Source organism: Erythrolamprus reginae, chromosome 3, assembly GCF_031021105.1.
Source record: "Erythrolamprus reginae isolate rEryReg1 chromosome 3, rEryReg1.hap1, whole genome shotgun sequence".
Classification (NCBI taxonomy): domain Eukaryota; kingdom Metazoa; phylum Chordata; class Lepidosauria; order Squamata; family Dipsadidae; genus Erythrolamprus; species Erythrolamprus reginae.
This window is the reverse complement of record NC_091952.1, coordinates 10,579,958-10,592,229: the sequence shown is the minus strand read 5'-3', so window position 1 is coordinate 10,592,229 and position 12,272 is coordinate 10,579,958. Positions and strand designations below refer to the sequence as shown.

At 42.3% G+C, this 12,272-nt stretch overlaps 1 protein-coding gene across 1 annotated transcript in view; it reads left to right on the top strand.

Moving 5' to 3' along the window:
* The window catches only part of COL9A3 (collagen type IX alpha 3 chain), a 73,721-nt gene extending 61,449 nt beyond the window's left edge, over nucleotides 1-12,272 (top strand). Inside the window, exons 27-32 of the mRNA XM_070744236.1 lie at nucleotides 365-397; nucleotides 1,942-2,088; nucleotides 4,510-4,564; nucleotides 6,133-6,315; nucleotides 8,510-8,587; nucleotides 10,857-12,272. Coding sequence (XP_070600337.1) covers nucleotides 365-397; nucleotides 1,942-2,088; nucleotides 4,510-4,564; nucleotides 6,133-6,315; nucleotides 8,510-8,587; nucleotides 10,857-11,038 — 678 coding nt within the window. The 3' untranslated portion in view covers nucleotides 11,039-12,272. The remainder of the gene's footprint in view (nucleotides 1-364; nucleotides 398-1,941; nucleotides 2,089-4,509; nucleotides 4,565-6,132; nucleotides 6,316-8,509; nucleotides 8,588-10,856) is intronic.

The window sequence follows — 12,272 nt, the reverse complement described above, 5'->3', positions numbered from 1 at the left end:
ATTCATCAACAAGGCTGCATTTGAATTTTAAAACATTTAAATATGAGCCTGCCGTGTGCAGCAGCTGCCAAAAAGGCCAACACAGTTCTAGGCTGCATTAACAGAGGGATAGAATCAAGATCACGTGAAGTATTAATACCACTTTATAAGGCCTTGTTAAGGACACACTTGGAATCCTGCATTCAGTTTTGGTCACCATTCTTTCATTGTGCTTTATCCCCGAGTAAGTTGTTCAGATTATAAATATTGAAGGCGTATTTGCGAGTTGCAGTGAAAATCAATCCAGGTTCTTCAGTTTCCTTTTGGTTTCCTGCATGAGATTGAAACGAATAATTTCATTTTGATTTCTTTCTTCTTTTTCTAGGGCTCTTTTGGATCTCCTGGACAGAAAGGGGAAGTGAGTATCCTATACTTTTCAGATGAAAAAAAGAAAACTCATCACCTCTGCTGTTTTCTTTTTTATTAATATTTTTTATTTACAAGACTATATACAAAAGACATAACAACATATAAACATCAATAGACAATATACAATAACAATGGAAAATACATTTTAAAAGTTGGGCGAATGAACGGCAGATCTATGATAATAAGTTGTGCTGTGAATATTCTCAATATCCCGATACAGTATAGTTAAATAATTACATTGTATATAAATAAGAGATAAAGTTGAGTATGAAATGGCAGAAAGATTATAAATATATAGGTTTGGTTTTCATATATATCTTATTTCAATCTTTTACTAAAATAAAATAAACACCAGACTGTTATTTTTGTATACATACAATTACAATTGTTAATGGCGAGTATTCTGAGCAGAGTCAGGTTACAAGCGGTGTGCCACAAGGGTCTGTTCTGGGTCCTATTCTTTTTAATATGTTTGTGAGTGACATAGGGGAAGGTTTGGTAGGGAAAGTTTGCCTATTTGCCGATGACTCTAAAGTGTGCAATAGGGTTGATATTCCTGGAGGGGTCTGTAATATGGTAAATGATTTAGCTTTACTAGATAAATGGTCAAAGCAATGGAAACTGCAGTTTAATGTTTCCAAATGTAAAATAATGCACTTGGGGAAAAGGAATCCTCAATCTGAGTATTGTATTGGCAGTTCTGTGTTAGCAAATACTTCAAAAGAAAAGGATTTAGGGGTAATGATTTCTGACAGTCTCAAAATGGGTGAACAGTGCAGTCAGGCGGTAGGGAAAGCAAGTAGGATGCTTGGCTGCATAGCTAGAGGTATAACAAGCAGGAAGAGGGAGATTATGATCCCGCTATATAGAATGCTGGTGAGACCACATTTGGAATACTGTGTTCAGTTCTGGAGACCTCACCTACAAAAAGATATTGACAAAATTGAACGGGTCCAAAGACGGGCTACAAGAATGGTGGAAGGTCTTAAGCATAAAACGTATCAGGAAAGACTTAATGAACTCAATCTGTATAGTCTGGAGGACAGAAGGAAAAGGGGGGACATGATCGAAACATTTAAATATGTTAAAGGGTTAAATAAGGTCCAGGAGGGAAGTGTTTTTAATAGGAAAGTGAACACAAGAACAAGGGGACACAATCTGAAGTTAGTTGGGGGAAAGATCAAAAGCAACGTGAGAAAATATCATTTTACTGAAAGAGTAGTAGATCCTTGGAACAAACTTCCAGCAGATGTGGTAGATAAATCCACAGTAACTGAATTTAAACACGCCTGGGATAAACATATATCCATCCTAAGATAAAATACAGAAAATAGTATAAGGGCAGACTAGATGGACCATGAGGTCTTTTTCTGCTGTCAGACTTCTATGTTTCTATGATGGTTACCAGCCAGTCACATATGCAGAACATTGTTAGAGATTTGTTTAACTTCTGCAAGGCAGTTGTACCCCTGTTTTATTTAGGCCCAGTTTAATGCTTCTGCATTTGGGATATTCTTCATTCTTCTTTTGCAGGCAGGACAGAGAGGAGAGCCTGGCCCGAAAGGAGCCCACGGCCCTAATGGAACTGCTGGACTCCCAGGAATTCCAGGCCATCCTGGCAAAATGGGTTTACAAGGAGAGCAGGGGATCCCTGGGATTGTGGGGAAACCAGGCCCTCCGGTAAGACGTTCTTGTACAATTGTTTGTTGACCTTTGTCCATCCATATTTTTCCCTACTCCAGTTTAAAATTCATTTTCACTGTTCTCTAAGAGTTATTTCTAATAAGGGGGAAATAATCCTCAACTAATAACCACAATTAAGGTGAAAATTTCTGTTGTTAAGTGTAACATTTGTTAAGAGATCCAGGGTAGCAGTGGTTAGAGTGCAGCACTGCAGGCTATTTCAGCTAACTGCTAGCTGTAGCTTCATTTGCATTTCAAATCTCACCAGGCTCAAGGTTGACTCAGCCTTCCATCCTTCCGAGGTGGGTCAAATGAGGACCCAGATTATTGGGGCAACAAACGCTATGAAGCGGTATATTATTTGTTGTAAGCCACCCAGAGTCCTTGAGGAGTTAGGCAGCATATAAATGAGATAATAGATAGATAAATAGATAGATAGATAGATAGATAGATAGATAGATAGATAGATAGATAGATAGATAGAATGGATGATAGATAGATAGATAGATAGATAGATAGATAGATAGATAGATAGATAGATAGATAGATAGATAGATAGATAGAATGGATGGATGATAGATAGATAGATAGATAGATAGATAGATAGATAGATAGATAGATAGATAGATAGATAGATAGATAGATAGAATGGATGGATGATTGATAGATAGATAGATAGATAGATAGATATTTAGATTGATTGATAGATAGATAGATAAATAGATAGATAGATAGATAGATAGATAGATAGATAGATAGCTATATAGAAAGAATGGATGAGAGAGAGAGAGAGAGAGAGAGAGAGAGAGAGAGAGAATACTTGCTCCAGCTTCTGCCCACCTGGCAGTTTGAAAGCATGCAAATGCCAGTAGATAAATACAAGGGTGGGCTTCAAAAAAGTAGCCCTCTGCCTGGTTGCTGAGTGGGTGTGGCCATGATGGGTATGGCCTAGTCCAAGGGTAGGCAAAGTTGGCTCTTCTATGACATGTGGACTTCAACTCCCAGAATTCCTGTGCTAACATAATAGGCTCAGGAATTCTAGGAGTTGAAGTCCAACAGTCATAATAGAGCCAAATTTGCCTACCCGAGTCTACGGAGAGGGGCGGCATACAAATCCAATAAATAAATAAATACCCCTGGCCTAGTCAATCACCTGCACCACAGCAGGGGGCATGTTTTTGTCCTTACGGGATCCAGAGGCTTTTATCGAGCCTCCGGGAGGGCGAAAACAGCCTCCCTGGACTCCGAAGGCCCTCTGGAGGCCGGAAACAGGCCTGTTTCTGGCAATCCCGAACTTCCAGTAGGCTTGTTTTTCGCCCTCCCCAAGGCCCTATGCACCTAACCTGCATCTAAAACAGGCTGGGCAGGGCGGGCCAGCCAGGAGAGGGATTTGGGGGTTCTCTGAACTGCACAGAATCTTAAGTAGAGGTTCTCTCAAACCACTGTGAATCCCCAGCAGCCCATCCCTGGATAAATAGGTGCCACTTTGGGGGTAATTAGGGGCAGATTCTGTGTTGCCAACATGTACGTGCGTGCATCCAAGCAAGATTTTGCTTCTGTGCATGCACAGGAAGCAAAACCTCATGAGGGGACATGCACGTGAGATTTCGGTGAATTTTTTTGCTTCTGTGCATGCGCAGAAGCAAAAAAATCACTTAAATGCAAGATTTTGCATTCTGTGCATGCGCAGAAGCAAAAAAATCACTTAAATGCAAGGTTTTGCATCCTGTGCATGTGCAGAAGCAAAAAAATCACTTAAATGCAAGATTTTGTATCCTGCGCATGCGCAGAAGCAAAAAATCACTTAAATGCAAGATTTTGCATCCTGCGCATGCGCAGAAGCAAAAAATCACTTAAATGCAAGATTTTGCATCCTGCGCATGCGCAGAAGCAAAAAAATCACTTAAATGCAAGATTTTGCATCCTGCGCATGCACAGAAGCAAAAAATCACTTAAATGCAAGATTTTTAAATGCAAGATTTTGCATCCTGCGCATGCACAGAAGCAAAAAATCACTTAAATGCAAGATTTTGCATCCTGCGCATGCACAGAAGCAAAAAATCACTTAAATGCAAGATTTTGCATCCTGCGCATGCACAGAAGCAAAAAAATCACTTAAATGCAAGATTTTGCATCCTGCGCATGCACAGAAGCAAAATGTCACTTGGATGCACGTATGCACTGGGGATGCGGAGCTGTGTGCTCAGCCCTATTTTCCCTACTGTGTGGCCCATTCTGGTAGGAACCCAATACTGGGTGTAAGCTAATAGTATTCCGTGTGCCTTGACGTATGCTGGTGACATCCCCACAGAAGTGTCTTTGGACCATGCTGGTTCCCTCTGCTAGGAACTGAGCAGCGCCCCCTAGAGTTGAGCATGACTGGACAGGAGAAACCTTTACCTTTTCCTTTAATTTTAGGGAAAAGAAGCTAGTGAAGAACGCATCCGAGAACTCTGCGATGGAATGATCAATGGTGAGTATAGCTGCAAATTGTGGGGCCAGGAAATAATATTTATTTTGCTAAATGGATTGTTGGTGACAAGTGAGTGGTGCAGCAGCCTGGAGGTGGAGCTCTGGCCTCACAATCAGGCAGTTGTGAGTTCGATCCTAGGTAGAGGCAGATATTTCTCCCTGGGCACAGTGAATAAATATCAGCTGTGAATTCTGTATTGGCGACAGGAAGGATACACTCAGGTCCATTCAGTTGCCCCGACTCCTCCCTGCAAGGGATTACAGGGTTGTTAAAAGATTTTTTAAAAGAATTTGTTGGTGACAAGTCTTACAACCTGAGCAAATCTGAGCAAATCAGCAGCCCGTGCAGCTGATAGCAGATCCTGCTCAAGAGGAGACCGACTTGGTGATGCACCAGCGGCCTATGCAGTTGGCACCTGAGTCGGACAGTGGGGAGGATGGCGAGGACTTGGTGCCAGAGACAGAGGTTCAGCCAGGGCCTTCGGAACCTCCAGCACCTCAGAGCAGTGATGAGAAAGAAGCAGTTTCTCCTTTTCTTGATGCAAGAGTCCGCAGAGCTGCTAAGAGACAGGAATGGTTACTCCAGAGGATGTCTCCATGGGAGTAAGACTGGGGGCTAATTGGCCATTCCCCTAGTCTACTTAAGAACAGTAGAGGCAGTTAACAAGCTGCAGAGAACAACATTTGGGAAAATCCATCTTATCATAGTGTGCTCCGTGTCTGAAAGACGTCCGCTTTGTTTTCTCTGCTGCCGTTTCGGTTATCAAGCACTACGTATTTATTTATTTATTTGTTTGTTTGTTTGTTTGTTTGTTCAATACACAAATACATAGGAAGAAAAATAGACATGTAGTAATATATATAAGGCTAAAGTGAACTTAGAGGAGATGATATATGAAAGGAAGAGAATATATAAGATAGGTGAGAGAAAGGAAAGACAATTGGACAGGGGAACGAAAGGCACACCAGTGCACTTATGTACGCCCCTTACTGGCCTCTTAGGAACCTGGAGAGGTCAATCATGGAGAGTCTAAGGGAGAAGTGTTGGGGGTTAGGGGTTGACACTATTGAGTCCGGTAATGAGTTCCACGCTTCAATAATTCGATTGTTGAAATCATATTTTTTACAGTCAAGTTTGGAGCGGTTCGTATTAAGTTTGAATCTGTTGCGTGCTCTTGTGTTGTTGCGGTTGAAGCTGAAGTAGTCATTGACCGGTAGGACGTTGCAGCATATGATCTTGTGGGCAATACTCAAATCGTGTTTTAGGCGCCGTAGTTCTAGGCTTTCTAGGCCCAGGATTGTTAGTCTATTTTCGTAGGGTATTCTGTTTCGAGTGGAGGAGTGAAGGGCTCTTCTGGTGAAATATCTTTGGACATTTTCAAGGGTGTTGATGTCTGAGATGTGGTATGGGTTCCAGACAGATGAGCAGTAGTCTAGGATGGGTCTGGCAACTACCTCTCTGAGTTGTTTGCAAGCTTTTCTGGGAACGCTTGGGATTCTTCCACTGCAATCCAGTGACAAATAAAAAAAAGTCCACCCTGCAGTTTTCGTGTTTGTTTTTAATTCCAGAGCACATTGCCCAGCTAGCTGCTAATTTAAGGAAACCCTTGGCTCCTGGACTCATGGGGAAGCCTGGGCCTGCTGGACCTCCGGGGCCTCCTGGGGCAATGGGGAGCATTGGACATCCTGGGGCTCGTGGCCCACTTGGATACCGGGGACTCCCAGGGCATTTGGGAAGTCCTGGCCCCAGAGGTGAGTAAAGCGCCAAAGAGATTACAGCAGTGATGAAATCCAATTGGTTTTTTTTTTACTACCAGTTCTGTGGGCGTGGCTTGATGGGCGTGGCTTGCTGAATGTGGCAGCGGAAGGATACTACAGTATCCCCATTCCCTCCCCATTGACTTTTGACCGTTTTTCACACTTTCTGACCAATGCAACATTTCTGTGGTCACCTGATCAAAATGGTATGTATTCATGATGGTTGTGGTGTCCTAGGGTCATGGAATCTCCTTTTGTGACTGTCTAACCCAGTAGTTCTCAACCTTTCTAATGCCGCGACCCCTTAATACAGTTCCTTGTGTTGTGGTGACTCCCAACCATAAGTCTAGCGCCAATTCTCCCAACAGAGCTTTAAGCCCATTGGCAGGAAGGTCAGAGCACACCCCTACTGTAAAGGCCTGATTGGTCAGATTGTAAAAATATGTTCCAAGGTGCCAGAATAGAAGCTTTAGTTCCTAACACAAGGGGAAATTGGTCTTTTCCCATAGTGTAGGTCAGTGTTTCCAAACCTTGGCAACTTGAAGATATTTGGACTTCAACTCCCAGAATTCCCCAGCCAGAAAATGCTGGCTAGGGAATTCTGGGAGTTGAAGTCCAGATATCTTGAAGTTGCCAAAGTTGAGAAACACTGGTGTAGGCGACCCCTGTGGAATGGTTGTTCGACCATCAAAGGGTACTGACCCCCAGGTTGAGAACCATTGTCCTAACAAGAAAGTCAGTGGCGAAGCCAATTCACATAACCACGTTACTAACTTAACAAATACAGTGATTCACTTAACAACTCTGGCAAGAAAGGTTGTAGAATGGGGCAAAGCTCACTGAGGAACAGAAATTTCGGGGTCGCTTTGGTCAGGTGTTGAGGAGCACCTGCAGTGCATTCAAACCAGTGATGGGCTACTACGGGTACGATCAGGTACGCAGAACTGGTAGAAAAATGAATTTTTTTCCCCTTCTGGCTTCTGGATATGTTTATCCTACCGCAGTAAATGAGGTTGAATGTGTATAATTTTAGAAGAGCTGTGGGTGCGTGTGTGTATATATACTTTATATAGTAGATAATGTATATTTTTGTGTTCCTGTGTGCAATATGTATGTACACATATGGCATATATACATAGAATATATATTATATTTTGGATGTTCACTGCTCACAGTCACTCATGCCCTCATCACCTTGAGGCTTGACTACTGTAATGCTCTCTACATGGGGCTACCTTTGAAAAGTGTTCGGAAACTTCAGGTCGTGCAGAATGCAGCTGCGAGAGCAATTATGGGCTTTCCCAAATATGCCCATGTTACACCAACTCTCCACAGTCTGCATTGGTTGCCGATCAGTTTCCGGTTACAATTCAAAGTGTTGGTTATGACCTATAAAGCCCTTCATGGCATCGGACCAGAATATCTCAGGGACCGCCTTCTGCTGCACAAATCCCAGCGACTGATTAGATCCCACAGAGTGGGTCTTCTCCGGGTCCCGTCAACTAAACAATGTCGCTTGGCGGGACCCTGGGGAAGAGCCTTCTCTGTGGCGGCCCCGGCCCTCTGGAACCAACTCCCCCCAGAGATTAGAATTGCCCCCACCCTCCTTGCCTTTCGTAAGCTGCTTAAAACCCACCTCTCCCGTCAGGCATGGGGGAATTGAGATACTCTTTCCCCCTAGGCCTTTACAATTTATGCATGGTATGTCTCTATGTATGTAGGGTTTTTATAATAATGGGTTTTTAACTGTTTTTAGTATTGGATTATTATTATATGCTGTTTTATTATTGTTGTTAGCCGCCCCGAGTCTGCGGAGACGGGCGGCATACAAATCCAATAAATAAATAATAAATAAAATAAATGTTCAGTAATAGTAAATAGATAGGGAGATTGTATCTCTTTGAGGTGAAGAGAGACCAGGTAGCCTAATCCAAACCCTTGACGTGAGATATGTCAAGTTTGGCCACCTTTAATTCAGTCACATGACCTTTAAGCCACTCCCCAGTCGCATAATTGTCAAGCCACTTCCTCCTAGTCACATGGCCAGCAAGCCACTCCTTCCTGGTGACAAGGCCAGCAAGCCACACCTACAAAATAAGTCACAGCCCTTCACTGATTCAAGATTGGATATGATGTTTCTGTCCTAAATCGGTTTAGTGATGGATCGATTTTATTTTAAATTGTATAGGAGACTCAGGTGAGAAGGGAGACAAAGGAGCCACTGGCAAAGGTGTCGATGGACCTGCTGGAGATCAAGGACCGCAAGGTAAGTTGAAAAGAATGTTCAGCAGGGGAATGTCTATGGAGCTATTCTCAACCATCCAGGTCATGGTTGTCCCCAAAAGCACTTTTGAAAAAGTAACTGGAGTTTCTTAACCCGCCCCTCCCTTGAAAACATTTCACTTCTCATGCAAGAAGCTTCCTCAGTTCTAACTGAATGATGGGGAATGGAAGGATTTATAGCAGGGGTGTCTAACTCAATTTCATTGAGGGTCACATAAAGTTTGTATTCAGTGAAAGGCTGCCGTCAAGGGTGCGTATGCGTCCGATGGGTGTGCACGCACCTGTCGGTGTGACATTTGGCTTCTACGCATGCGCAGCAAGTGAAATCTCGCATGTGGCCATGAGTGCGAGACTTTGGCAAATTTTGCCGATATTTTTGCTTCCGCACATGTGCAGAAGCAAAAAAATCATCAAACATCGCCAAAATCTCGCTAGCGCAAGTGTCCTCAAGATTTCACCTTCTGCACATGCGTAAATCTCACGCAGGGATGTGGGGACGCACGTCAGGAATGTACAGCTGTGTGCGAATCCCGGAATTTCCTATCAGGATGAAGCATCTGATCGCAGGAGCGCATTTCAAAATGCCACCAGAGGCAGAGCCCAGATAATGTTTCTTCAGTCACACATGCATATTCACGGATCTCCAGGTTTCCCAGCTGCATCTCGGCTCGATGAATTTAGAAGAATAAGAGCATTTTGCTAAGTAAAGCATTTCTGGAACCCCGAATCTAGGACTTTCACCATTTATTTATTTATTATTTATTACTTGGATTTGTATGCCGCCCCTCTCCGAAGACTTACAAACATTGGAACACCACACCCCTTTACCCAGAAATCCTCCCTTATATACTGCCTGGGTGTGGTCAATTGTTTCCTAGAGATATAACTGTCTAGACTTTCTTTCATAGAGTCACCATCTGAACCTTTTCCCATGAAGATATTCCTGTCTGCTTCGTGACCTTCTGACCCGGGCATCTAATAGGGGCTCCTGACCTCCCATGTCTCCCTCCTCCTCTGACTCAGACATTGCCGTCATTGGGATTTCTACAGTCTCTAGAGGTTCCTCATATTCCAACTCTCCCTCACTCTCACTCTCTGACTCAGTTGTCAAGAACACTGGCCTAGGGTACCAAGACAGACCTGGTTCATTTTTTTAAAAAAAATTATTTATTTATTTATTTATTTTGTCCAATACACAATGAGGGTTTTAGTGGGTATATATCTATATACACATAGTAAAATACATGATGAAGGTTATAGAGGAGATACTCATAGTAAAATATATCTAAGAAATAATAGAAAAGAAGATATAGTAATAGAAGATATCAATGAAAGAATAGAAGAAGAGATATAGGAGTAGAAGAAAGGTATAGGAGATATAGGAGAGCAATAGGACAGGGGACGGAAGGCACTCTAATGCACTTGTACTCACCCCTTACTGACCTCTTAGGAATCTGGATAGGTCAACCGTAGATAATCTAAGGGTAAGGTGTTGGGGGTTTGGGGATGACACTATGGAGTCCGGTAATGAGTTCCATCGCTTCGACAACTCGGTTACTGAAGTCATATTTTTTCAGTCAAGTTTGGAGCTGTTAATATTAAGTTTAAATCTGTTGTGTGCTCTTGTGTTGTTGTGGTTGAAGCTGAAGTAGTCGCCAACAGGTAGGACGTTGCAGCATATGATCTTGTGGGCAATACTTAGATCTTGTTTAAGGCGTCTTAGTTCTAAACTTTCTAGGCCCAGGATTGAAAGTCTAGTCTCGTAGGGTATTCTATTTCGAGTGGAGGAGTGAAGGGCTCTTCTGGTGAAGTATCTTTCGACATTTTCAAAGGTGTTAATGTCTGAGATGCGATATGGGTTCCAGATGAGCTGTATTCGAGGATGGGTCTGGCAAAAGTTTTGTAAGCTCTGGTAAGTAGTGTGAGATTGCCAGAGCAGAAGCAGAAGTTCCTCAGAATCTGTGACTAATTGACCTGGTCGTGGACCACTCACAACAGAATTTTCCAGGCAACCTTCTGGAGCTGAAGTCCACAAGTTTTTAAAGTTTCCAAATTTGGAGAACCCCTTGTTCTAGGTCAAGAAGTTGGCTATCTAAATCAATATCTAGATTATGAAGGAAGAAAAATAGCTCTGCAAACACACTTAGCTTTAAAACCAAACCAAATGAAAAATTGTTTTTCTAGCTGGTGCTTTTGTCCTTGAAAAATATGTCGAATAACATGTTGAACCTTTCGGTTTTTCCCCTCCCAAGGCCCACCAGGTGTTGCTGGAATCAGGAAAGACGGTCGGAATGGCTCGCCCGGTGATCCCGGGTTACCAGGGGACTCTGGAAGACCAGGCTCAGCTGGAGCACAAGGAACTCCAGGACTCTGTGACACGTCTGCCTGCATGGGAGCTGCTGCTAGAGGGATATTCAATCGTAAAGCTGCATAAAGTCGAACGAAGTGAGGAAAGGGAGCACAATATTCAATGGAATTTGTTACCAAAAGAGAGTATTTGTAGCTCAGGGTTGAACTGCAGGGTCCTTGGCTGTCTCCGAGCTTGATGGTTTTCTTGTAGACGTTTAGTTACCCAACTAGGCGACACCATCAGTGCACTGATGACGTCACCTAGTTTGGTAGTGAAACGTCTGCAAGAAAACTTCCAACCTTAGAGAGGACCAAGGACCTCACAATGCAATTGTCCATACACAGTGAAAGAAACAGTGTCCTGTTAATAAAATGGGTGCTATATTTCAGTTCCACTGCAGAAAAAACCATCAACTTACACATAATGGACCCTGTAGTTAATTTCTATTTCATGCCATGTAAAAACAGAGTCAGCTCTTTGAAGAGATACACTGTTATTCCTGAAGTATTTTCCAGTAATAGAGTTTCCTTCTTTCTAAGATTATACCAGTTTTTGCAATGGTTTCATTTGGCACTTATTTGGTGTTTATTAATCCTGTATTATTACTGGTAAAATAACACATGTAAATGTTGTATTATTTGCCAGAGGGTCCAACTGTACATACCAGGGCAGGTGATTCAGACAGAAAATGCAGATGTACTCCTATTAAATGGCTGGGATACTTGGCAGAGCTCCCTATTTTGACTGGGGTTCACAAATGCAAACGGTGAATTGAATCAAACTGGATGATTAAAATTACCGTTTATAAAATGTGCATAATTCAAAGATTCCCTTGAAATTCACTCCCCAATATTTTGTGCCCACAACAAGCTTAATCTATTGGATGAAAAGCCACATTGGACAGCCATCTGAGTTTTTGTGGGTGTAAATTAATAACTGCACTGGAAACAGAGTCGACAACAGTCAGTGGAATATCATACTTAGAGCCCACTTTAGGATACAAATTCTTAGTAAATGTCCATTCTAATGCATAGTTCATGAGGGAAAATGTGCACATACAGTATCTGTTTCTTAAGAGATGAATTTAAACATTTCTACATTATTATACAGGATATTCAGTAATGACACGTTATACCCTTTCCACATTAAGTATTGATACAAACCCAAATTACAGAAAACAAACTATTGAAAATGAGTGTATACATTGCTGTAAAAATAAATTTAAAAACTGTAGTATTGTGCCTGTCTGTTTTATAATAGGCTAATCCTGCTTCGTTTTTATTTGGTGATGGAAATAAAGTGGCCACACAAGTGTGAA